Raw genomic sequence first — 27,763 nt, 5'->3', positions numbered from 1 at the left:
GAACTTTGGTTATAAACCTTCCTTTCGACCTGTTGTGGAAAAGGAACAGCGTGCCCCGGGCTGGACGGTCTGACGATTCATTCCAGGGAAATTTCTGGCATTTATTGTTTAATGTTGATGAGAGTGAAATGCCCTCCCTCACATCAGTCATGGGTTCTAAAAATCTGAACTTCCATAGATTGCAGTGGCCTCACAATGCCTAATTAGAATATCAGTAGAATTTTCAAGTGCAGTGAGTTTTTTTTTTAACCAGTACACACCAGTAATCCATTGCATCACCATGGTACAATTGTCACCACTGAGTTACCATCTCTGGACAACTGTGTACAGGTGTGTGTGGCATAAAACAATTTTTCTTATAATGTATTCATATATTTTGTATTATTAATAAAGGATGGTTGTTTATTCCTCCACACTATTTTGTCCACTAAGAACTTATTTTCTTTCTAAACCGTACAAATTGGAAACAGATCCATCACATTTAAACCGCTACTTGGTTTGATTGTGATAACAAAAGAATTGCATTATTATTATTATTATTATTATTATTATTATTATTATTATTATTATTATATTATTACGCTCCCGGACCGAGTGGCACTGGGCATTCACCGTACCCTGTAAAAGGATTAAAGCGGTTACTATTACCTGGATGGACGGATGGATTATTTATTTATTTATTTATTTATTTATTTATTAGCAGACACACTTATCCAGGGCAACTTACAGGTGTCAAAAGTATCACATTACAAAATATCACATTGTTGAATATCACTGTATAGAATATCATATTACGGATAAGAGCAGTTGTAAAGTATAAGATCAACTTAAAATATGAGCAAAATAAAGAATATACACTGAACAAAAATATAAATGCAACATGTAAAGTGTTGGTCCCATGTTTCATGAGCTGAAATAAAAGATCCCAGAAATACGCACAAAAGCTTATTTCTTTCAAATTTTGTGCACAAATTTATTTACATCCCTGTTAGTGAGCATTTCTCCTTTGCCAAGATAATCCATCCACCTGACAGGTGTGGCATATCAAGAAGCTGATTAAACAGCATCATCATTACACAGGTGCACCTTGTGCTGGGGACAATACAAGGCCACTCTAAAATGTGCAATTTTGTCACACAACACAGTGCCGCAGATGTCTCAAGTTTTCAGGGAGTATGCAATTGGCATGCCGACTGCAGGAATGTCCACCAGAGCTATTGCCAGAGAATTGAATGTTCATTTCTCTACCATAAGCCGCCTCCAACTTTGTTTTAGAGAATTTGGCAGTACGTCCGAACGGCCTCACAACCGCAGACAACCAGGCCAGCCCAGGACCTCCACATCCGGCTTCTTCACCTGCTGGATCGTCTGAGACCAGCCACTCGGACAGCTAATGAAACTGTGGGTTTGCACAACCGAAGAATTAATGCACAAACTGTCAGAAACAGTCTCAGGGAAGCTCATCTGCGTGCTCGTCATCCTCACCAGGATCTTGACCTGACTGCAGTTCGGCATCGTAATCGACTTCAGTGGGCAAATGCTCACCTTCAATGGCCACTGGCCACTGGCCACTGTGCTCTTCATAGATGAATCCCGGTTTCAACTGTACCGGGCAGATGGCAGACAGCATGTATGGCGTCATGTGGGTGAGTGGTTTGCAGATGTCAGTGTTGTGAGTGCCCCAAGGTGGCGGTGGGGTTATGGTATAGGCAGGCATAAGCTACAGACAATGAACACAATTGCATTTTATCGATGGCAGTTTGAATGCATAGAGATACCGTGATGAGATCGTGAGGCCCACTGTCGTGCCATTCATCTGCCGCCATCACCTCATGTTTCAGCATGATAATGCACAGCCCCATGTCGCAAGGATCTGTACACAATTCCTGGAAGCTGAAAATGTCCCAGTTCTTCCGTGGCCTGCATACTCACCAGACATGTCACCCATTGAGCATATTTGGGATTCTCTGGATTGATGTGTACGACAGTGTGTTCCAGTTCCCGCCAATATCCAGCAACTTTGCACAGCCATTGAAGAGGAGTGGGACAACATTCCACAGGCACAATCAACAGCCTGATCAACTCTATGCGAAGGAGATGTGTCGCGCTGCATGAGGCAAATGGTGGTCACACCAGATAGTGACTGGTTTTCTGATCCACGCCCCTACCTTTTTTTTAGGGTATCTGTGACCAACATATCTGTATTGCCAGTCATGTGAAATCCATAAATTAGGGCCTAATGAATTTATTTCAATTGACTGATTTCCTTATATGAACAAGAGCTCTGCATGTAAATAAAGTCTGTGTGGTGTTTGTGTTTTGGTGGTGGTTGGCAGGGATGAGGTTAATTCCTGTCCCTGCCAAAAACATGTGAAAATGTGGCTGTTCCCAAATTAGATAATTGGTGTCAGTTGGGAACAGCCACATACATAAGAACATAAGAACATAAGAAAGTTTACAAACGAGAGGAGGCCATTCGGCCCATCTTGCTCGTTTGGTTGTTAGTAGCTTATTGATCCCAAAATCTCATCAAGCAGCTTCTTGAAGGATCCCAGGGTGTCAGCTTCAACAACATTACTGGGGAGTTGATTCCAGACCCTCACAATTCTCTGTGTAAAAAAGTGTCTCCTATTTTCTGTTCTGAATGCCCCTTTTTCTAAACTCCATTTGTGACCCCTGGTCCTTGTTTCTTTTTTCAGGCTGAAAAAGTCCTTTGGGTCGACACTGTCAATACCTTTTAGAATTTTGAATGCTTGAATTAGGTCGCCACGTAGTCTTCTTTGTTCAAGACTGAACAGATTCAATTCTTTTAGCCTGTCTGCATATGACATGCCTTTTAAGCCCGGAATAATTCTGGTCGCTCTTCTTTGCACTCTTTCTAGAGCAGCAATATCTTTTTTATAGCGAGGTGACCAGAACTGCACACAATATTCAAGATGAGGTCTTACAAGTGCATTGTACAGTTTTAACATTACTTCCCTTGATTTAAATTCAACACTTTTCACAATGTATCCGAGTATCTTGTTAGTCTTTTTTATAGCTTCCCCACATTGCCTAGATGAAGACATTTCTGAGTCAACAAAAACTCCTAGGTCTTTTTCATAGATTCCTTCTCCAATTTCAATATCTCCCATATGATATTTATAATGTACATTTTTATACTATAAAAGAGAGCTTCCAGCTCCATTAGAGCAGAGATCACCAGGGAGCTAGTTTATGAAGAGAAGTGCTGTTTAAAACAAACAAACAAACAAACAAACAAACAAACAAACAAAGGTATTGTGTAAAGTACTTGTTAAAGTGTTTGTTGCTGGTAAACGGCTTAGCCATCCAGTCTGATAGTTAGGGATTGTTTCAAGTGCAATTAGGCTCTATGGTTGAGCTAGGCTTTTGTTTTGTTGTGTTTATTTTGTTTTGTAAAAATAAAAGTGCATGAAAGTGCTTCATTGTGCAAAAGAAATAATAGTCTGGAGGTAGGAGCGAGCAGAAGACAGTGATAGGTGAGTACAAGAGAGTGTAGCGTGGGAGAAACGAGGTAGGGAATAGACAAGGCAAGCTGAACTAGGAGCTACGTAGGAGAAATGAGGAAGGGAATAGACAAGGCTAGCTGAACTAGGAGCTGTGTGGAGTGTGTGGGAGAATCAAGGAAGGTAATAAACAAGGCGAGCTGAACTAGGGAGTTATGTGGTGTGCGTGAGAGAAGTGAGGAAGTAAATAGACAAAGTCGTAATCCAAACGGTCTGATAACCAAAACAGTAAACAGTAAGAGGGTTGGAATACACAGTGATGTGTGTTGCACAGTGGATAATTATTGGTTGCAGTCCCGTATATAATAGACAACAGTCCAGTACATACACACACAAGACACAAACACCATCATCAGTCCAAAGTGAGTGCTGTAGTGCTCGCTGTGAAGTACAATTTATTCGTGATACAATGTGTAGGGTTGTCCTGGTTTAGTGCTAGCTGTGGGGGGCAGCTCTGGATCGTGTTAGTCATCTAGTCTAATGAACAAACAAACAGTGCATCTTAAACAGTCACGGTAATAATCACAGTACGGGTCCTTTCGGTTCTTAGCATAACTTTCACAAGGAACAGATCACATCACTACGTCCCCTTTATATACTGTCAACCATGACCCCTTGGTTAACGAGTACAACCGCTCCTCCAATCTGTGGATGCCACACCGTTAACCTTCCGGGTCAATGATTTAGTATGCCATGGCTCCGCCCTTTTCTAGAGGGCCGACTTCAGTCGAACCCTGGGAATGAATTGTCGGGCCATCCAATCCAGGGTATTCTGTTCCCTTTACACAGTGCCCTCACAGGTCGGGAAGGAGATGTAACACCAAGAGTCATTCGATCTCTGTCACAGTGTGTTATACAAATTAAAAAAATAAAAATAAATAAAATAATAATAATTATGTATGTGTTTGGGTAAAATGAACATTTTAATTTCATTCTATAAACTACTGACAACATTCCTCCCAAATTCCGAATAAAAATATTGTCATTTAGAGCATTTATTTGCAGAAAATGACAACTGGTCTAAATAACAAAAAAGCTGCAGTGTTGTCAGACCTTGAATAATGCAAAGAAAATAAGTTCATGTTCATTTTTAAACAACACAATACTAATGTTTTAACTTGGGAAGAGTTCAGAAATCAATATTTGGTGGAATAACCCTGATTTTCAATCACAGCTTTCATGCGTCTTGGCATGCTGTCCACCAGTCTTTCACATTGATGTTGGGTGACTTTATGCCACTCCTGGCGCAAAATTTCAAGCAGCTCGGGTTTGTTTGATGGCTTGTGACCATCCATCTTCCTCTTGATCACATTCCAGAGGTTTTCAGTGGGGTTCAGGTCTGGAGATTGGGCTGGCCATGACAGGGTCTTGATCTGGTGGTCCTCCAGCCACACCTTGATTGACCTGGCTGTATGGCGGAGCATTGTCCTGCTGGAAAAACCAATCCTCAGAGTTGGGGAACATTGTCAGAGCAGAAGGAAGCAAGTTTCCTTCCAGGACAACCTTGTACTTGGCTTGATTCATGCGTTCACAAAGACAAATCTGCCCGATTCCAGCCTTGCTGAAGCACCTCCAGATCATCACCGATCCTCCACCACATTTCACAGTAGGTGCGAGACACTGTGGCTTGTAGGCCTCTCCAGGTCTCCGTCTAACCATTAGACGACCAGGTGTTGGGTAAAGCTGAAAATTGGACTCATCAGAGAAGATGACCTTACTCCAGTCCTCTACGGTCCAATCCTTATGGTCTTTTGCAAACCTCAGCCTGGCTCTTCTTTGCTTCTGATTGTTTCTAGCTTTGCACGACTTCAGCCCTGCCCCTAGGAGCCTGTTTCGAACCGTCCTTGCCGTGCACTTCACCCCAGCTGCCGTTTGCCATTCTTTTTGTAGGTCACTTGATGTCATCCTACGGTTGCTGAGTGACATTCTAATGAGTTGGCGGTCATCCTGGTCAGTGGAGAGTCGTTTTCGCCCTCTGGTGGACTGTAGCTTTGTTGTCCCCAATGTGTGCTGCTTGACCTTGTTCTTATGAACCGCCGTCTTTGAAATTTTAAGGATGGAAGCAACCCGATGCTCATTGTATCCCTCTGCCAGTGAAGCCAGAATTGAACCCTTCTTTTCCTCACTCAGAACTTTCCTTTTCAACTCTTTGGGCATGGTCAATAGTTACTTTCTGATTCCAATTACTTTTGAGGTACTACTAGCACTGTTTTGCCATCCAGCTGGTCCTATTGCAAGAGGATAGTGATGACCACAGGAGTGGTTTTTATACTTCTCCTCGTTAAATAAGATTTGGTTCAGGTGATCCCCTAATCAGTACCTCATTAATTAAATGAGGTGTGCCTGTGTTGGAATTCAGCAGACACTGGAATGGAATGGCTGCCATACATGTAGAGATGCTGATTTAAGAAAAATTTGCAGTGGTCTCTTAATTTTTTGTTTCACATTTATATAAATGTATTTGGTGTTATGGGGGACCACGAGGCAAAAATAAATAGCCTAGCATCATTCTAAAAGTAGGACAGGTAGGAAGAAACAAGCTTTTTGGAAGTAGGAATCGAAATTCTTGTATATATTAACGTGTGAACTGCCCTAATTTTCAAATGGTCTGACTGGTGTGCAGCAGACTGCATATGCTAGAATGTGGGTTTGCCTGAGGTCCACAAAATAGGTACCATAGAGATTATTGACATTCCTTTAGCCACGTAAGGGCCTTCAGTACTTCACAGTACCTCTGCTTCTATAATAGCCATTTGCTGAAATACTAAATATGTACATTATACAGAACATATACATTGGGAGCCTGTCAACCCTTTTTTTAAAGTATTTTGTTTATGCTGTTATATTTGAGGCTGTAAGGCTGTAGTTAATACATACCCCATAAGTTAGCATTAAAGTATGTACTGTATTTATTAGAAGTACTTGTGATTTCAAGGTAATGTTGCATTTTACGCACCCAAACTAGTAGATTTCTTCCTGAAGCTTGGTCCATTGCTCAGAAATATAAAATGTGACTTCATAAGAGACCAAGTTTAAAAAATAAATAAATAAATAAATAAACTATTGCAAAGCCATTTCTCACATACTGTCGTTACATTCATGTTATGCTGCGTATCTTTTAATAATGGTCCTTTCACAAACCTTTGTTAATCTATGAAAATGTAGGTTTTGTATATTAAAAATAATCTGATGGTGTTATGCAATGTCATTTACATTTTTCACTCCAAGAACATTTTATGTGAAATTTACATGTGGTCAGCCACACGTAAAAGAGATAAGGGTCCCTATTATTGGAACATGAATACACTTTACTGTAATCAGGTGCTCTTAGTTAAATAGCTTTAGATCTGTAGTTTCTTTTTTCACTTTGATAAGGGTCTGCAAGGTAAAGAAAAAAAAGTGTTTATGCTTTTGCTTTAACCTTGCTTATTAAACGTGTACTGCTTAATACTACTGCAAGACACAACTGTTCATACAGCATCTGTAAACATCACAGCTCTCAACCATACTGGACTATGTGACACCCAGTTGTACCAATATTTGCATCAGCTTGTACTTGCACTGAGCTGCCCCATATATTCAACTACTGTTCCTAACTATAACTACTTGTTGTATGTTGTATTTGATTTTACTCTTACAGGTAATCGTACTCACGTTTTTTGTAATTGCTCTTACTGTTCTTACATACTGTCTATGTGTTCTTACTGGACTTTACTCATTTAAGAAAGTATTTATGTTTTAACTGCTCTTAGTCAAACTCACTCTTATAATTTACTGTATTCTTTATTTTGCTCTTGGATTTGATCTTATTGTACTTTCATATCTGCGCTTATCTGTATTATGATATTCTGTAATGTGATATTTTATACTTTGATATTATGTAAAAATTGTAAGTTGCCCTGGATAAGCGTGTCTGCAAATTAATAAATAATAATAATAATAATAATAATAATAATAATAATAATAATAATAATAATAATGTAGATAGCTTCACATGGCATTTTAACTTTTTTTTTCTTTCATTAGGTTTTGATTTTTTTTTTTCCATATGGCCTCGGTAGAGTTTTGACCTGACAAGTCTACCCTGCAGTCTACCCTTATTTTTTTTTTGTTTTTGTTTTTTTTTCTTGTCATTTTGAAAAATATAGCAAATTCAGTGAGGGGTCAAAGTTGGATTACACATAGCCGTGACGTCATTTAATGGTAACAAGGTACTGGCAGCTATGTTTTTATCAAGGAAACCAGTGGCCTCTGTTTTGTTTTTGCGTACAGGCATACAGTAAATTCCTGTCTCTGCATGTGACGAACAATTTAAACTTTACAGACTGTAAACAAACAGCACTTGATGTTTACATCTTTCATAACAGCTTATTTGTTTCACAAAATAGCCCCTGTTGTTCAGGTTATATCATTCCATTTGCTTCAAAGCTTTATCACGTAGGTTAGCAAAACAGTTCTGCTTTGCACCAGCTTTAGACATTGTGGCCTTGCAAGTGATGCAACTATTTACAGGGACCCCTGAAACTCAGTACATTCTCTAAATAATCTCTCTCTCTCTCTCTCTCTCTCTCTCTCTCTCTCTCTCTCTCTCTCTCTCTCTCTCTCTCTCTCTCTCTCTCTCTCTCTCTCTCTCCTGCTGACAAACATTGGAATACAAAGTCCAAACAGCTACAGTCTAGCTCTTTCTCTGCAACTATTCTCAGACTTGCCTTTGGCTTTTGGAAGGTCATACAAAACTCTTGTTCAGAACCCTATCTCGATACCATCTTAAGTAAAAGAAAATACAAGGACACAACAACATTTTATATTGCAATAGTGAATACATGTATAACCGTTTGTATATATCCCATTAAAATATGTGATATCCACAGGGCTTGAAATGGCAGGTAACTCTAAATCAATACATAAACACAAATATGCAGTATGGCATTTGATGCAGTATCACGTTTTGATTGACACAGCATTGATCGGATATATCCAGGTATGAACCTTTTGTTTTGTCCTGCCATTTATACCTGAAGTAACACTGGATATGGGCCAATCAGACTTAACATAAGGCTCGGATAAATAATTATACTGTACATTTGTCCACTGCTTTACTGGTGCTAGCCCACAATACCCTTTATTAATTTCACTGCCCCATAACTAATGTATCCCCAGTATACTACCCTGGGACAGATACATTAACCTGTTTGTAATGAATAACAAATTATTTACTAAAATAAAACCTCGTATAATTTGCTAAGCATTAGCCTATTACAGTGTTATAGTTTAAAAGTTTATTTAACCAGTTAATAAAATAAAATAAAAAAAAATAAAAAACATGACCAATATTGGTATTTAAAAGCTCACAAAAAGTTTTACAATGTATTGCTGTTGGTCCTCATTAGTGCATCACCATAACTGTGGTGTTAAGTATTATGCCACATTTACCTGCTTCTCTTTTCAAACTGAAGATAAAAAATTAGCATTTTTGGAAAGGCGTCACGTCTAAATCCAACATTATGAAAAATCTAATCGAATACATTTGAAAAATGCAAAATTTCAAAAAAAAAAAAAAAAAAACCAGACGGCATGGCAACTGTTATTTTAATCATGTAACCAATTGTCTATCTAAATAAGTGAAAAGAAACGTGACGGAACTACTGACAGGGAACTACTTATTTTATTCCAGCCATTGCCCTTTTAAGAGGCGTCACAGATAAACTTCTAATTTCTGTTTTAACACATAGCACGTGTTAAATACAAATACTGTACCGTGCATTTGGGAAACAGCAGCTGGAGTGTCATTGCCTGTTTAAAATAAGTTTCCCGCAGTTGTTGATGCTTCTCAGTTCCTGTTTGAACTTCTGGTGTTATAGTAGCTGAAGTTTGCTTCATTTGTATTTTGTTTGAAACGTGGAGAGTAACTAGTGTAGAAGCATTTGTTAAGAATTGTAATTTGTTTCCCTGTAGAAAGGCAGGTGTCAACCATATTAAAATGGATTATTTGTTGTCATTTACGGGTAAAAGTTCCCGAACTTTGAGAGAGATTGTTTTCAACAGAAGCTATCCTGGAACTCGAGAAACTGTGTCTAAAGGTTCCATAACGAAAGATGAAAATGTTGAAACTGCTGATGAGAATACGACTGTACAGCAGTTAACAGGTTTGGACATGTGCCTTTTTATGGATAATCGATTGATAAAACGCTTTTTGATAATACATGCCTTAGCATAACACTTGACCTTTTTATAAGCATTTGTTTATTCTTAGCTCGGTTTGTTTTGCAAACGGTGTCAGGTTAGTTTGCAAAGTGGTCTCGCAGATTGCAAAATAAAAGAAAAGTACTCGGTATTATAAAACAGATGTACACCGTATTCATAAATCAGCATTTACTACATACAGTACTTTTCTACTGGGCTCATCCATTTGTAATATCTGATTACCACCGGATCAAGCGTTCCTCGGTAAACACTGTCTCTGTTCCAGCTAGATCAGGACTTCCAGAAGGGTATCAAGTAATTTCTTGCAAAGAGCACTTGTCGCATTTTGAAGCATGTATTATTTTATATTTTGGGAAGAGATACAATAAAATAACTGCGTGTTTGGCAGATGTAATACATTGGAATCAAACTTTACATGTGATCATTTTCTCAAAATAATTTTTCAGACGCCCAAATCAAACACTTTAATTTTTAGATACATTCAGCAATATATCGGCTTTTAGGTGTGTGCATAAACCATGCAAGTGCTGTTTATTACCGCCATTATGTTATTTATTTTAAATGCAATAGTTGTGCTCGTTTCTGTACAATCCTGTATATTAAATATACATCCAAGTGTTTGTGAGTTAGCACGGTGAGATATATTTAAAATCAATGTGTCAAGCTTTTGCAGAGTTCAGAGATATTTTATAAAGTATTGGATTCAAGTCAGGTATGGAAGTGCTGTAGGCCTAGTAGTGGGTCTTCTTCCTCCACCTTTAAGTATTACTTTACTGGCTTGTACATTTCCATTCAACCCTACCAGCCAACATTGCAGACCTGATGACAGTAAATACATACATAAATCAATCCATAAAAACCGTAACAAATGTGTACGTGAATATTTTCAGATGAGAAACGGTTACAATAGGCAGATGGAGGAACACCAGTACTGAAATAAAATTGTATTTAGACAGTGTATTTATCTGAGAAATTGATTTTACAGCCAGTGTACCTGATAAGCTCATCAATTAGTAACTCAGGTATGGGGGAAGTAGTAAGCACACTGACGACGCTACTCAATCCAGCAGAGATGAAAATGTAGTTGGTTCCCTATTTCAAAATTATCAGTAGGTCCATGAGGATTTTATTTATTTATTTACTTATTTAGTTGCATTATGAAGTGGTGAAGGGCCAAAGACCCTTTGGGAAAGTGTTAAAAAATGCACAAGGTAGAAGTGTGTCAGATCATTAGTTTGCTGTAACATTGATGGCTAAAATGGTTGTAAATCTAGCAGCAAGAAAACTCATACAGTAGAATATGGCATAAAACACCAGAAATAACAGAAGTAGATTAAAGTGGGAAAATGGTACAGTAGGGCTTAACTCTACAGCAGGAGAAAACAAGAGCATGTTAATAGTGTGTATTGCTACTGAACATTTAATATATATATATATAATCTCCTGACTGTTTCCTTAGACACTGGTGTTTGTCAGTGTACCTACTGTACCAAAATAACCAGTGCCATTGTCACATGATTTGAATGGAAGGAGGAAGTATGCACAGCCAAGCTCAGTTAGGTACTATAATTGGCAGATTGAGAGGAAAATGATGATACAGCTTATTTTAATATTAGAGCAAGACAACCCAGAACTACTCAGAATGAAAATAGCAAGGGAAAAGCTATTACTTTTGTCTGACCTAAAACTGATGGCCCTAATTTGTTTGGTTCACCAAATCTGTGTGTGTGTGTGTGTGTGTGTTAGTTATTTGCTTGCAAAATATTCCTGTGTATTTCTTTTGTTAATGTGATGAAAGGCTGTGTATAATGGAAGACTGCATTGCTGCTTTGCGTTTGTATTTGTCAACCACAGAACTAATTTATTTAGGCTAATTTGTCACAGCGGGCTCTTTGGGGAACCATTTCCAGCAGAGCCTACCTGTCTAAGGTCATAAGATGCAAGATAGCTGTGATATGCATGCAAGCAAGCAGCAGATTGTAATACAGTCTGTATCGGGGAAATGGCATCACAAGTGTTTTAAATTAAAACAGGGTTACACCTTTAGTATATTTCAAGAACTCATTTTTTCAGTATCTGTGCATTACTGTATTAAATTGCTTGTAGTTTTATGTTTTACTCTGTGGTGTAAAACAATGGATTGTGTTTAAAAAGATCTACATCTACTTGAATTTGCCTGACTACATAACTTCCCGATTTATGGTGGCAGCTGAGATCTAAAAGCAGCAGTGCAGGCAAGCGGTGTGCGTGTGCGTGAACATGTGGTGGAGCAAAGTGCGATGCGGCAAGTACAGGGCTTGTCTGTGCTTGTCTGTTGCTTTGAAGTGGTCCGAAGCAGTTCCTTATAGGTTTATGTATTGAATGTATGTTTAGTATAATGTAAAATTCTCACTCCAAGTTAGCGATAGCGTCAGCAATAGAGAGTGTGTGTATTTGAGTTTATTTTTAATTTTAAGCCAATACTAACTGTGTTGAAGTATATTCTTTTGTTTTTATTTTTGATCTATTTTACTTCTAGATCTTTGAAACCTGAGGATGTTATCTGTAATGGGACAGAAATTAATGTTGAATTGCGTAGTTGGGTTTTGTTTTTTGCATACACTGGTACTTTTATATTTTACTACGGATGACCTATTTAACTTATTAATTCAACATGGTGTTAAAATCTCAGTGTCACAGTTTTTATTATAGCCACTGCATTTGTGCTCTTTTCTTAGACACTGTAACAGCAAATATATTAAAGTTTTTACATTAAAGGTCTTCTGTTATCTTACAGATTAGCTATTGCAGGTTTCTTTTTTGGGTAATCCTCAGAAAGGCTGGTAATTATTAAAGGCCTTTACTGATATGCAGACCAGGTCACTGTTTTCAATATTTTAAACATTAAAGGGACAGGTGCTTTTACAGAAGCAGTGTGTTGCACAAGGATAATAATGACAGCTTCTTGATCTGTTCTGTATTGACCCACTCGATACAAGGGCATGATATGTAGAGAGCCCCCTGTTGCTCTGACACAGGACCATGTTATTGTTTGACATACATCACTTTAGTGGAGCGTCAGCATCTTACCTGTATGAATACATATTCTTCTGAATTCACACATTTAACTTACCTTATTGAAGCGCTACAAACAAAACTATGTTTCTAGAAGTGCACAAATTGTTTTGTTTCGCATACCTTTTGCTAATAACCAGCTACTTGAAGATTGAGAACATGTCATGGTTGTTCTTCCCAGTATCAAACATCTTTGTTTGGTGTATTGTGTGCGTTTTTATTTTTCATGCTGTTTCAGCAAAATCAATAAGTCCACAGTGTATCAACAAATAAATAGTCAGTCTCGGTTAACTAGACACCCCTCGGGATGCCAGTTAGTGTCGGCTTATCCAAGGTGTACAGTTAACCATGGGTGCACATGAGCCATGGCATTAACATTCATAAATAAAAGAACTCGCACGTTTACAGTTTTTACAAGTTTATTTTTACTTAAATGTCCTTATGAAAACGGTTGAAAGAACTGTAGTGAATGAATCAATTGCAGTACAGTGCTGTACAAACTCATTGTAATGTCCTTACTCTTTAGTAAACATGTAATGGAGATTCAGATGCACAGGTGGGTCTCAATTCACATGAACTTTATTGCATGGTTTATTAGTTCACATTAATGATGTTTATTACTATCCTGCTGCACTAATGCTCTGCTGCTGCTGTTCTTGCCATGTCTATCCACACACTGTCTGTCTAACGATCCTTCCAATTCTTAACCTTACTTCCTTTGTGCGACTACCGGTTACTTTGTAATACTTAAAGGGGCATCAGTACATTTCAGGACACTACACTCAGTACAACTCGTATAGTTCCACTGAAATAAGAATTAATAAAATAACTACAGCGTTATTTTAACGAAAACAATCCAGCTACAAACTTCAGAAACTGTTGACTATACTTTTAGATATTGGCTTGTACTGTCTAATCTGATGACTTAAATAGCAACAGTTAACAGTTATACAGAATTAACTCTGTGAACAAAAACAATAATAAACAACTTAGTTTCACACAGAAATTGAACATTATCGATTGTTCCGCATGCAAAAATATGCGCTTTGAAAGTTTTGCTGACAAGCTTTTTATCCCGAATAACCTGAGCTTTAAAGCCAACTGAATGAGAACTACGTTTTCATTTCTGACTCATTATGCAGTGCAGTGCACTGATACTATAACCAGCTGCACTTGGCAGTTGCGAAGGAGTGAATGAACTATCAGTTTCAAGTCAGAGTTCAGTTATGTGGAACAAAAGTGTCGAGTTATCCACTAGTCTTTAATAGTTTTTACCTCTTTGGTACTGGTAATAAGTGTCAAGTTACGAGTAAACTGTAGTGTTGAATAGAAAAAATAAGAAGGAGGATGCATAGATTTTATATGCTGAAAGTTTGACAGTCTTGGTCCCCTTAATTAAGCGTTAATGTTGAGTTATCCACCAGTGGAGTTAATTGAGGTTGACTGTATCTATCAGACAGTGGATCTGTTTTTTTTAAACCATCACGGTAATCTTGTTCTTTAAAAACACACATTTCACACAGGAGTTAAGACGGTCCAGTGCCGTGTCTGAACCACCTCACGCTATAGGTAGTTAAAACAGACAAAAATGCCGCATCAGTGCTGGGTTGTCTTAACTCGACTGTGTGAAAGGGGTATTGGTGTGAAGTTCAAAGTTATAGTTGGGACTACTTTATTGGCCTAAGGATATTTAAAAAAATAAAAAAATAAAAAAAATTTGCCCTAAAATGCCACAATTTAAACTGAATTATAAATGCAATAAGGCCCTTCGGGGTGTCCGTATATGTCAAATATACAGACTTCTTGGGTGTTGGAGGGACTTGCATGCATATCACAGCTATTTATATCTTGCAGACTTTGTCTCGTGTCACACAACTCCCTGAGGCGTCATATGTTAGATATGGACACCCTGCTGGGCCTTATTGCATACATACCCTAGTGTGAAAATGCATCCGCAATTTCCTTTAACCTCCTTGTCTAATATGGGGTCGATAGTAAAGGACCTCAATTGGTACTGCATTTTTCAAACTGTGTTCAATCTCTGTTCTAAATCAATAGGCTGGAAAATATGTAAATATTACTATTAATTTACCTTTTTGTGCATGTTGAAAGAAAATATATGTTCTTGTACACGCCCTCTGACTGTCTTTCAAATAATGTAGACTTAAGCCTGCTTTCTCGGTGTCCAGTACGTTCCGTTTATATATTTAAATTGAGTTTCATAAATAAAGTTTAAAACAATGCAGAATAGTGTTTGAGTCAGTGGCAATACAGCACACAAACGCAAGTGCAACGCGTCTCAATTTTGGATGACAAGTTGTAAGAAATCAAACAGGATGCAAACTTGACTTTATTTCAGCACAGCATAACGGCAACAAGCACAGTGTTCTCTTCTGCTTTAAATGTGCTATTCAAAGGCAGACATACATGTTCACATGGGCAGTGCATTGCTACTGATGGTTTAAAGACAACACGATTTTTTTTTTTTTTTTTTTTTATTTAAAAATAAATCTGCATTGCTTTTTCTAACTTGCTGTACAATAGCAATTGTTTCTGGCACCTGCACTGTATTGGAAGGGTAGTTCTGTGCAATACTATAGCAAAACAAAATGAAACCTGTAAGCTTTTGTAATGGGGTAACCTTGGTTGATATGATATGTCGACTATTCAGCCTATCCCATCTTAATGGCCCTGCAGGATGCTAGTAGGTGACTCTGTTGTTTACTGCCTCACAGAGGTCAAGGAGGTCTTTGTCAGTCTGGAAACTGAAGCCTGGAAACAGCTTGGTGAAGAGAGGAATCTGCCTATCAGTTGGCTGGGTGTGTTAGAGAAGCAGAGGGGTAGAGTCTCTTGCAGTGCAAACTGTTTTTAGGTGACGGAGGAGCTGTCTGCCCACAGGGCTGGATTCAGCAGCCTGTGACAAGCTGGGTAGAGGGCAACATGAATGTAATACGCACCTTGCCTCGTTTGTTTTCAGATACTGGCCAGAAGAAGACTCCAGAGAAGAAAGATGGGCGTCGGATGTCTTTCCAGAAACCTAAAGGGACCATTGAATATTCTGTAAGTAAAATCTGTTTTGGTCGGAGCAACAGTGGGTAGCACTTCTCGGTGGATGTGCTTCTTGTTCTTTGTACTGTAGCATCACTTTGGTTTCTTACATTGCTACAGATCAGTTCCATAAACATAATACTGCTTTTAAATTGCTATTTGATTTAATGTTTTCAGTTGATAAATTACAGGAGCTTTTCAGACTTTTTTTCTGGCTGCTAATTTAAATTGCCTTGCAGAGCGTTGTTTCTAAAAAAAAAAAAAATAATAAATGATTTAGATTTTAGTTATATATTAATATATGTTGAGTCAAAATTTCAGTATTATATGAAAACACAACTTAAAGTCCAGAAAGAAATGCTACAATGTAGTTGGCCGTTATGTTATTTTAGTTTTTACGTATGGGTGTTATTGAAGTGCATTCATGTACAGTGTTTGCCAAATGACCTTCTAACAGTGTTATCATTTCTATTGATTGCTGTCTGTGGAGAGAAGCTCCAATTACCAAGCATTAACTGAAAATGGAGCCTGTCTCCATCTGTGATATATTCTTGAAATGACCCTCATTTCCAGCTGCAGACAGGTTTTTGTCACACTTCCTGATGACGATGGGAGTTTAATGTGAAGCTTCTTTTTCGGACATGTGTTACAAGCAGGGAACATTGTGTTTTGTGTTGACATAAAGTGTCCACACATATAATTTGGATAGCAAAGTGATTCAGCTTGATTTAATAATGTGCTGTGGCATCTGGTTCTCTGGTATTCTATTGAAATGAAATTATATAGTATAAATACGGCGAGCACATGTAAAGTGCATCAAAACTGTATTTTCTAAGTTAAACAGATACTCCCCATTAAGCAGGTTTTGCTAAATGTCTTTCCAACAAATGTGTCATAAAAAAATTGCCTCCAGGGATTGTCAACAATGTTGTTTTCATCAGCGGACCAAAAAGTTGAAGGTAAGAATGTTTATAGAAAACATGACAACTGGTCAGTCACAGAGATTATAATATGTGTCAATGCTATTGTAAACATGCTCAAAACTCCCCCATCCATTAAAACTTACATTGTCACAGAATACAGGGTTAATATGTTTGCTGTCAGAACAAGGCAAGTCAGAGGATGAACTACAACAGTTATGCCAAGAAACATTTGAAAGATTTCTGTCTAAAAGCATGCATATCCCCTCAAAGTGCTGTTACAGGAAGGTAAGAAAAAGATCACATGGAGATGGTGTCATAGACCTTGATTACCACTAGTCTTAGATAACTTTAGGTTACCTTAGTTCAGGGATGGGCAAAATATCAGTGCTTACCCATGACTGTCAAAAGTACATTTTCAGGAAAGTATTTTCATACAAAAGATGTGGTGCTTCTTTAATCATAATTATATTAGTTAATGCTGGGACGAACATGGAATTTTCATGTTCAGATATTTGTTCAAGATGTAGATATTTGTTTGTATGTTCGTTCATTTGCAAAAGGTAATAAACAATATTATGTAATTATATTATTTAAAGTAGAAAAATATTCCAGGAGTAAGATTATGTTGTGTAGGCCTTGCTTTATCCCTCTAAATTACAAAGCAAAGGATGCCGTACAGCAGTTTAAGTTAAACATTATTTAGTTTATTCACAGAAAAATAGTGTGGAAAGTAAACGCCACGTTGTTGTGGCTTCTCAGTAGCCTCAACAGAGTGTCCAAAGACACGTTATGATTTATTATTAACATTACAGAGGTTACTTGCTAGGCCTGCGTTGTAGTTAACTGAACAAGCAAGAGCCAAATTTACGTTTAAAAAACATTTCTAGAATACAAAAAAACTCACTATTTTGGTGCTCACTTATTACAGTTATTAAAGAAAAATAACTGTTTTTTTGGAAACAGTGTTGCATTCGCAAACTCTGCACTTTCGTAACTGTTACCAGCTGCTGAAAATATCCTATTCTGCAAGATGTCACTGGTTTACATAATCTTTCCCTTGCAAGTTGGTGTTTTAATTGAAATCACGCACATGTGACTGAGATATAGCCTTTCTTTGAAAATGAATAGATTTGGAGTTAAGAATCATACATCTTTAAGCAGAGACATTTAATTTAAGTGCATGTTACAGTGAATCTATTCAGATGGTCACATTGCTGAGTAAGGAGGGGTAACCATAAAACAAAGCACCAATTAATATGACATAGCTTAAAAAAATATAAAATACAACTTTAATACAGTACAGTAACAAATCTGTGTGCTATGAGGGAATCTTAATGGACACATTTAACAACAAATTACATTTAATCATCATCAGGAAATTAAATAAATAAATACTATCTGCTGTAAACCCAATAGCCCCGAATTATTAGGGAAGTAAAATTAGAACGTTTCTGTTATTATTCTAAAATCTTACAAAGTCTTTGTAAACACCCTTTTTAATTTAATGCACATTTAAGTGATGGTACATTCTTATGATGTGTGATTAGTATAGCCCCCACCCACTGATGCAACACTTAGAAGTTTGTTTTAAACCCAGTCATAATAAATAAGTTCAGGTTCAAGTGGATTTTTTTTTTTTTTTGAGAATAATAAGACTACTGTCATAGCACTGTTATTAATTAAATTAATCGTATTGGTGAAGTAACTGCTCGGAAAAAAGATCAAGCTTCCTCCTTTGAGCAAGGTCTACCCATTTCCTGACCTGAGCTACAAGCAAAAAACCAATACAAAATTGAATTTACCCTTATTATTCCCAGCAAGAGATGCCAGTTTACCCATCCATACTCAGCTATATTTAAGAATCTCTCCTCCAGTTGTGAAGAAAATGAGGACTTTCCTAAACCCAAGTTCTTGATGGTATCAAAATGCGATGCTGACGGTGGCATGGACGTTTGCCGTTTCTTGAAATGATTCCACATATTGACCTACAGAAGGTGACAGTATCTTACTATTTTATATACAGTACACTGACACCTTGAAGTCTATTCAGTGGATCTACAAAAAACTGTGGCAGATACTGTACTGCAGTAATTTTAAATCATAAAAATAGGATTGTTGATCAGAACCTCAATACATAAAGAGCCTTGCTGTATCGCAATCGAAGCCAAGACAGTGTTTAGATCTGCCACTGTGTGTTCCTATTGGCTGGGGATGTGCCATTAACATCTTCTCTTGTTTATATCCTAGTCTCACTAGCTTTATACCCTGTCTAACTAACCTTCAGTGTAGTTATGTCAATGCATTATTCAAGATATGCGTTTAACCTTTTGAAATTGAAGCAAATATTTTATTGTCATACTTCCTTTCAAAAGGTCACATTTTTAATTCACAAGAACGTATGTCATGTTCCCAGCCTTATGCTGAGACTGAATATTGGTTACTTTTAACTGTAGTATGTGCTGAGTGTACCAATAATGAGAAAGTGTTGCACAGCCAAAAACATTATTTTGTTTACTTTCTTGTTGAAGAAGCAAATATACAGGTAAACAAATGGGTACATAATTGTTTAGTATTTTATGTGTTTCTGCATTTTTAAAAAACTTACAGGCTAAAACAACTTTTAGGCAGAATGCTAACACTTTCATGTGCACAGGTTTAATTTGTTTACTTACATTTCTTAATTTCATTGTTTTTTTTTTTTTTACATTCAATTTCAGTAAATTTCCTAGTATGTGTAACTATCAAGCTGATATCTGCAGATGTGCATAATAATACAGGGCTGGCATTAAGGCTCGACTTATTCGGTATTTAAATAGAACAATCTCTCAAGAAAACAATGATGCAAACTAATAGTTATTTTGTCTCAGCTAAATAATTCAGTGAAAATAAATCTAACATTTGTGGAAGTAAAAATAAATAAATAAATAAATAAAAGAACAGAACAGAAGCTGGCATGTTGGTTTAATGTTTTTGCAAGAATCCGGATATCTCAGATAAATTACAGCCTGTTTAAGTAACCATTTTGTATAATCAAGCAGCCTTCCTGACAGGGTGGGTACTGTCTTAACAGCTGCAGTTTACAAGCTAGTATGCACAGGATGGCACATAACTGCTTTAGTCTCAAAAAGAGATTTCTCTCTTCAGTAGTGTTTAAAAATCAAGTAAGCGCTGAATTTGTCCAGGCAATCTCATGTCTCGTATGAGGAATATCATTTTTTTTTTTTATTCAATATATATTCAGTTTTATATATGATATATAAATTAGGTTTCACACCCCAGAGGATTCTGTGTTTTTTTCTTTTTACAAGAATAATAAAAAAAGTCTAAACAAAAAAAGCTTTTTTTCTTATTATTTCGATTTCAGACGCAACAAAAAGCTAACATCTATCTATCTATCTATATATCTATATATATATATATATATATATATATATATATATATATATATATATATATATATATACGTGTGTGTGTGTGTGTTACAGTGAAATCAGTGATTGTATAGAATCGCTAAAATTGGCCAGTGCATGTGTGAAATATTGAGAACTCAAACATTCACTAGGGATTGTATAAAATCACTGGTAGCGCATGTGTAAATGCCTTTATTATTTACATATAAATTCTATGAACATTTTACATGCATTTATAGTTTAAATTGCATACTGTCTTTGGAACTATATTATAATTTTAGCTTTTCCTTTGCATTTCTATTCTATGGACATTGTACGTTAATCTCTTGTTCATTACATTATAATTAGTTGTTCCACGTATCTTTGTTGATTTTGTTTAATACATTATTGGATACTGCAAGTCTGTATGTTTCTGTACTTTGCCTGTGTTCTGACTACTATCTTAAGACTTTTTTGTTAAACAACAATATCATTAGTTTGGACTGAATTATGAGTGCTAATGTTGTCATAAATACAGTACAGAAGCTCCTTTATTAATATAAATCTATTTTCATTTTAATTGTGTTATTTGTTTGGTTTTATACATTTCTCATAGTTTTATTAACGTGACAGTGAATGTGTATAATCACTAGTGATTTTATAGAACAGAGTTCAATTTCATACATTCACGAAACAGGCCAGTGATTGTATAGCAACACTACCAGTTCAATACAATAACTGGATTTCACACTTTCCTGTAATATATACTGTAAAACTTCAATTAAACACCTCCTCCGTTCATTTACAATATTTGCCAGTACTCACGGCGTGTATTGGAGACTGGCGTTTATACTGGTTCACCAGCTTCACAAGCTGTCAAAGAATAACAAAATTACATTGCATTGTACACCCTCAAGTATAAAGCGAAAGTATACAGGCTTTTTATATGCACTGGTTAACAAGGATATGGTATGCAAAATGTTGGAAAATCAACAAGCAGAAGTACAAATGTGTATTTAAAAACAGAATTAGATCTGTTATTGTTAATAATAATAGTACAAACTTCTAAAATGTTTTTAAAAATGAACAAAAGTATCATCAAAAATAATTTATTGTTTAATCTCATATTTGTACATTGCTAATACAACAAAACATGTTAATGCACCAAGAGGTTTGTATCTGACCTACTTTCAGCATGCTTAAAAACTTTTAATAACATGATAACTGCATTAAACAAATACGCATTACATGTAGGCCTACCTTTATTATTATTATTATTATTATTATTATTATTATTATTATTATTATTATCATTAATCCTGAGAGTCACTTTCATCGCTGTCACTTATTAGCAGTTCATTACACTCAAGCTCATCCTCATCATCCTCAGCTTCAACGGCAATGACAGAGACCCGGTGTTTATTTACAATAATTGCCAGCAGACCCGGTGGGAATTATTTGAAGTTTTACTGTGTGTGTGTGTTGCACTCAATCTGCAATTTCTGACATTGACCGAAAATAAAATAACCATTTCGTGATTTGAACATGACCAAATTTGGAAAGAGCCCGTGGCATAAAATGTTAGTGCAGCGGGTACCCTTAGTGCTATAGGCAAACAGTGTGCTTTCTGCATGTCTCCTTCCAGGACAGCCTGAAGCAGTTGGCAGATGTCAGTGACTGTTTGTGTATTGAGGCAAAATTGCTGCATGCATTGTGTGTTAGACAGGCTCAGAAAAGACAAACGACTTCTAAATATTTGGTGACGTCGCCATGTTTCTTATTTCTTTTTTTAACCTGCTTTCCTGGTAGTTTCAGCAGTATTTATAGTCGACCATGGTTTCCACATGTCAATTGAAATGGAAACGCTCAGTGTTGATGGTTTGCTAAATCACTACATTTGTATGGAAATGAGGACATGCCCCTAAAGTTCAGCCTAATGTCCAGCGCTAATGCTGACTTGCCGGATGGGTACTAAAACACGGTTGCTAAATCACAGAGGTGGGCAAAGTCCGTTTGCCCATATGTGCTCTTGATACTGATGTGCTAACTGTCCGCAAAAGTGTTTTATGATTGCCTTAGGGGTTTGCGAAAGTTGCTAAATAGGGCCTGTATGTCTTTGTGATCTGGAAGCGTGCCAACCAGGAACAGGTCTGATATATTGGATCCCTTAAAGTAAATACCACTGGAATAGTGAACAGCTCTATATGCTCACTATGCTGAGCTTTCCATCTCCTCAAGCTGAATCAACTGTACGTTCAATAACAAGTTATTGCATATTTGACCATGCAGAAAAGGTGTTTTCCAGGGCAGCAATCTCAGCTGTACTTTATTATATTGATATGGAAGCTGAAATGAAACGCTTATGGGGATTTGCATTGTGCATTATTATGTCACCTGAAAGTATGTCACCAATCTAAAATTATAGCTTTATATAACTAACACTAAGTGAACTAATAACAGATATCAGATATTCGCAGTATATTTACAGAAATGTTGTAAAGGAAAAGGTTGCAGTCCAGCTCAGATGCATTCTAGTTAATCACTGCCAGTAATAAACCTGATGACAGAGGTTCACAGGTAGAGCAGTTTAGCAGCTGCTTAACGGCTAGATTTAATGAAGAAATAAGAGCCGTCGCGGAGGTGATTACCAGTCATTACCTCACTTGGGTGAGTGATAGTGCCAGAATATTACTGTGTATGACGTAGCCTGTGAGGATTATCAAACTGAACGCCACCTATATTTAACCTCTGCATTTCCAATACCAATAAATGTGCAAGGGATGTTCTGGGAAGAAGTGCGTTGTACTGATGCAGTACCACTAAATCAATCCTTTAACTGATGATTACAAGCTACAGGAAATACAAATTGAGCATACAAAATTATTGTTTAACTTTTAGAAAAATGTTTCTGAACAGCTTTAGCAGACAGTTTCACAATTACAATGACCGATCAGAATTAAATTAGTTTAATGAACGAAAACCAGTGTTTTTTTTTTTTTCCTGCAAAATACCTTATATATACTGTATATATTTTTTATGTATTTATTTTTCTAATGCGTAAAGTAAAAAGAAAAATGAAAAACCCTTATTGCTGACAAACTCATTATGTTGCTTATCAATACACAGACTACAGCAGACAGGGGGAATTGAGACTTCTAATTGACTTGCAGAAATTGTTTGATAACTGGCAGTTTTGAAACACCCTGCTGTATAGACGCGTGATAATTGTTTTAATTAGAGTGCTGCCTGAATTACCATTTCATTAAATAACCACAGTTGCTTAACCTTACATCATTTGTTTAAGAGTATTCATTTGTCATGTTTTTTTCTGCCTGTTTTGTCCATGAAAATTGTTTAGGCTTTTGCAAGGATTTTTAATTGACTTGGCTAGTTCAAAGTCAGTGCTTTCATTATGGGGTCCAGTGGTCCTCTCATTCTCCCCTTTTACAGGAAAATAAAAAATATATTTTTCCCTGATGAGTATTGGAACATATGGAGTCTAAATTATTTCCTCCAATGTCTATGATGTTCAGAGCTTCTTGTTTGTGGCCTATGGTCTTAACCATGTTTAACCAAGGCTTCGGCTCTTTAATTTCTATTATATTAAAACGTTTTATACAACATGTTGGTACCAGTGTTTTTTCTACTGTGTTCATATATTGTGTTTATTATTGTCTTTGTGTTTGATTTAAAAAAAAAAAAAAAAAAAACATCATGGCACTTACTCATTACACCCTTCATTATCAGGTTTTAGAAAGCTGTGTTTGTTTTTTGTTTGGTTCAATTTTGACATTAAGTAACTACCAGTCATCTCAACTACTATGTTTACATTATGGCGTTTTTAAAATATCCTATTCACTGTCAAAGCTAAGGATTGGAAATTGATTTTGTGTGTGTGTGTGTAGGTGGAATCCAGGGACTCCTTGAACAACATTGCGCTGAAGTTTGACACCACACCCAATGAGCTAGTCCAACTGAACAAACTTTTCTCCAGGGCAGTTGTTGCTGGTCAGGTAAAGTTAATAGATGAAGTCACAGAAATAATGTTGTTTTCTATATTCTGTGCCTTAGTTTACCTACCTACAGTAGTAATATGAGTAGATTTTTCAGCATATATTATTATTTTTGGTTATTTTTTTTCCATTTAATGTAAATGGTTCATTGCTTTTGATGCATTCTAGTAGAATACTAAAATGAGATAACAGAAGTGTGTTACACATGCATTTATTTAAGATAAAAAGAAGATAAAAGAAGTAGGGGTGCACCGAATCCAGGTTTTTGGGATTCAGCCAAAATACATCTCAAAAGATTTGGTCGAATACCGAACTGAATCTTCAATAACTGTCAAGAAAACTGATGGAAACTGTTGAATGAAAAACAGACTGGCAGCTACTAACAAGGGACGCGCACAAATTATAGTTTTGAGCCTTTTAGTTTAATAGTATTTTTTTTTATACCAAATGGAAATATATTCTTGAAATAAGATTTCTGTTTGAAACTTGCACAGTTTACTGCTAGCCCCCTCCCCCCCACAACAGAAACGTCAAAGCAGAGAACTGTTTACTTTACCTTTACTAGAAAGGAGAGCTGCATCTTTGCCGTAATCTTCTGATTTCTTTAATGACATTTCAACCTGTGTCACCTGATCTGAGAGTAGGGTTGCCAATAGGCTCCAAAATCTTGGGACACTTTAAGGAAAGTCAGGTTTTGTAACTCACCTCTCTAAACTTCAATGTATTCAGTAAAGTGAGTATGAATTGTTAGAACTGTCGCTTAATTAATTGGATTGTTTTACTTACTTTTTACCAAAAGCACACACATGTCTGCTAGGATCGTTTCTATCAATCAGACCTATACCGCAGCTGATTGGCTTTCTGAGTCTCTGACTGGGCGGGACTGTGTAAAGCAAGTAATGTTAAACAAATATTATCTGCTGTCACAAGGTTAAATAAGAGTGCAGGTGAGTGCAAAGTTATCTATAAGAATTATGTTGTGCTATTTTGATAAATATTGTTTACTGTATTAAAAAAAATAATATCTGCGGATAGAATCACCACCACAATTAAACAATACATTTACTAATCTGCTGACATGTCGAATACATTGCAGTTTAGAGAGGCGAGTTAAAAAACCTGACCTACCTTAGAGTCCCGAGGTGCTGGATCCTGTTGACAACCCTGTCTGAGCTATGAGGAAAAAAATACCGTGATGAGTGACCTGAATCTCCCTGCGAAATAAAACTTGCGTTGATTTAAATACACCGTGTGTGTAACACATATCAAATAGGCTACAAAATAGTTTTAAAAATATTTTATGAAACACAGCAGTTCCCAAATAAATCAACTTGTATTTGTACATTAGAGTAACATAATTTAATTTACTAAAGCATCTTGTTCATCAACGTGGTAATGGGGTGACATGTCCGAGCCACAAGTCCACCTCTCACGTCAGAATCACACTCAGAGCTTTTCTTCTTTTGTTTTTATGGTACTAGCATTTATTTTCTTTTAAGTAATATTAAGCATTGATTCACATACTGGTCAATCATCTCCATTTTCTCCTTACACAGACAGACAGCCTTTTAAAGAGCTAGCCACGCCCACATTAACAGCCTTACTTAAACAGTTTAATACTGTTTTATTTTACAACAAATATCTTTAAATAGTTACATATATAAAACATCACATATAAAACCTTAGTCGTTTGTTTCTTTTTTTATACTGTGCACTCGTGTACACCGTATTTTTAACAATGCATAATAGTACCTACAATCATGTAAGCGGTTAATTTGTTTTCTCGAAGTTGAATATTTAGGGCTTTAGTTACTGTTATTATGCAATATACCATTATTGATATAACACCGCGGCTAAGCTGCACACGGAATTAAACTAACACGGCTACATACTGCAACAATAAAAACACTACCCCAGTCTAAGTTAAATATAACACGACCCATTGTAAACATCATGCCCCAGTGGGGGTGCTCCCTCACAAACGTCTTGCACATCTGACAGTTGCAAAGTTACAAAAAATACATATTTTGTGCACCAAGGGTTTTTTTTTTTTTTTTTTTAATCGGTTCGCATTCAGCAGCTGCGTGACGTGTTTAGTGTGTGCGCCACCAGTAATTTAGGGAGTTGAGAGCTGTGACAGAGTTCATCAAACGCGTTCTTGTTATTAAGTACAACAGTTACGTTTAATACCAGATTCGTGTCTTTTATTTAAATAAGAACTGCACTCATTGGAGGGATGTATTAAAATAGATGTGTTGCTGGGCGGATATAGGATTCGGATTCGGTTATAATCGGCTGAATCTGAACCCTGCTCAAAAAGTAGGTATTCAGGCCGAACCCTGGATTTGATGCATCCCTAAACAGAAGTTTTACACGTGCGTTTATTAAAAACGTATCTTAAAGATTTAGATAACAGAAGGAAGCAAACAATAGTCTATTTAAGTTTCAGATTTTATAAACTTCATAGACTAGATCTTACAGATACAATTTTGTGCACATCTTGTTGTTTTACTACAGTATTTTTTTTGCATTCAAAAGCATGAAAAGCATTTACTAATGTTACTTATTTGCAGGTAATGAATCCTATTTTTTTTTTTGCAGATTCTTTATGTTCCTGATCCAGAATACTTTTCCAGTGTTGAGAGTTCACCATCTCTGAGTCCCATCAGCCCTTTGTCACCAACTTCTTCTGAAGCTGAATTAGAAAAAGTTACGGTATGGGCCCAATTAAAAAATAACACTTAAAAGAAGGCCTTCCATTCAAAATGCAGGAGAATGGAGAGGGACACTAAACCAGAAGAGTTATAGAAAGTATGCATTTATTGCAATTAACCTGTAGCCACAAGTTAAATAATATCTTCGTTATTCTTTATGTATGACTCAAAAGAGAAGTGTTGGAAAAATATCACCAGCTGGAGACCAGTTCATGTATAGTCAACTTGGCATTGCACTACCATTTGCCTGTCAGTTACTGGGTATTTTGTTTCTGGACAGTCATAAAACAATTCAATTACTCCCTTAGCATATGGCTTGCACAGAGAAATCATGAAAATGCCAAATGATAAAGTTCCTTTTATACAGGGAAGTAGAGTACAATACAATTTAGTGAGTTTCAAATCATGGTATTTTGTTATAATTTGAATATGCAATGAGTTAGTCAAGCAAACAGTCATTTTAAATAGAAATGAAGGGGTGGGGGAGCTAAATATAGAGCTTGTAGGAACAGTGGCAGTATATGGCTCATTAATGACATTAAAGTAAAGCTAAATGTTTTCCCATACTTGGCATACACAATTTGAGTTGCAATGTTTTAAATGCCCAGAAAAAAAATGGGTTGCAGCTCGTGTCCATCTCGCTAGCCCTGTTTACTTTTCAGTAACTGTGATAATTTGCTCACATGGACAAAGTATGGATCATTTTTTGCATGGTAGATTGATCAAACAGCATGTTTGTAGTTGAGCCTCTTTTGACTAGAAGTCAGCAGCCATCACTGATGCCTTGGGTACCTTGGATTAAACCTGTGGGATCCAAAAGGTCTTTAAGAGTGGAAAAGATGGTGACAACAACTATATAAAGGTTAACTGATGTTACTTTTAACTCAGATC

The 27,763-nt window shown here is 36.5% G+C and overlaps 1 protein-coding gene across 7 annotated transcripts in view; it reads left to right on the top strand.

Moving 5' to 3' along the window:
* The window catches only part of LOC121314919 (oxidation resistance protein 1-like), a 143,841-nt gene that overhangs the window by 74,347 nt on the left and 41,731 nt on the right, over positions 1 to 27,763 (top strand). For 6 of the 7 annotated variants that reach the window (XM_041248669.1, XM_041248666.1, XM_041248671.1 and 3 more), the window contains 3 exons: positions 15,763 to 15,845; positions 24,051 to 24,158; positions 26,760 to 26,873. In XM_041248669.1, the coding sequence (XP_041104603.1) occupies positions 15,763 to 15,845; positions 24,051 to 24,158; positions 26,760 to 26,873 (305 nt within the window). Of the gene's footprint in view, positions 1 to 9,390; positions 9,674 to 15,762; positions 15,846 to 24,050; positions 24,159 to 26,759; positions 26,874 to 27,763 lie in introns of those variants that run through there. The other variant, XM_041248668.1, reaches the window with a different exon arrangement.

The sequence above is a fragment of the Polyodon spathula genome, chromosome 4, assembly GCF_017654505.1.
Source record: "Polyodon spathula isolate WHYD16114869_AA chromosome 4, ASM1765450v1, whole genome shotgun sequence".
Classification (NCBI taxonomy): Eukaryota; Metazoa; Chordata; class Actinopteri; order Acipenseriformes; family Polyodontidae; genus Polyodon; species Polyodon spathula.
The sequence above is the reverse complement of the archived record's forward strand: the minus strand, read 5'-3'. Positions and strand labels throughout refer to the sequence as shown.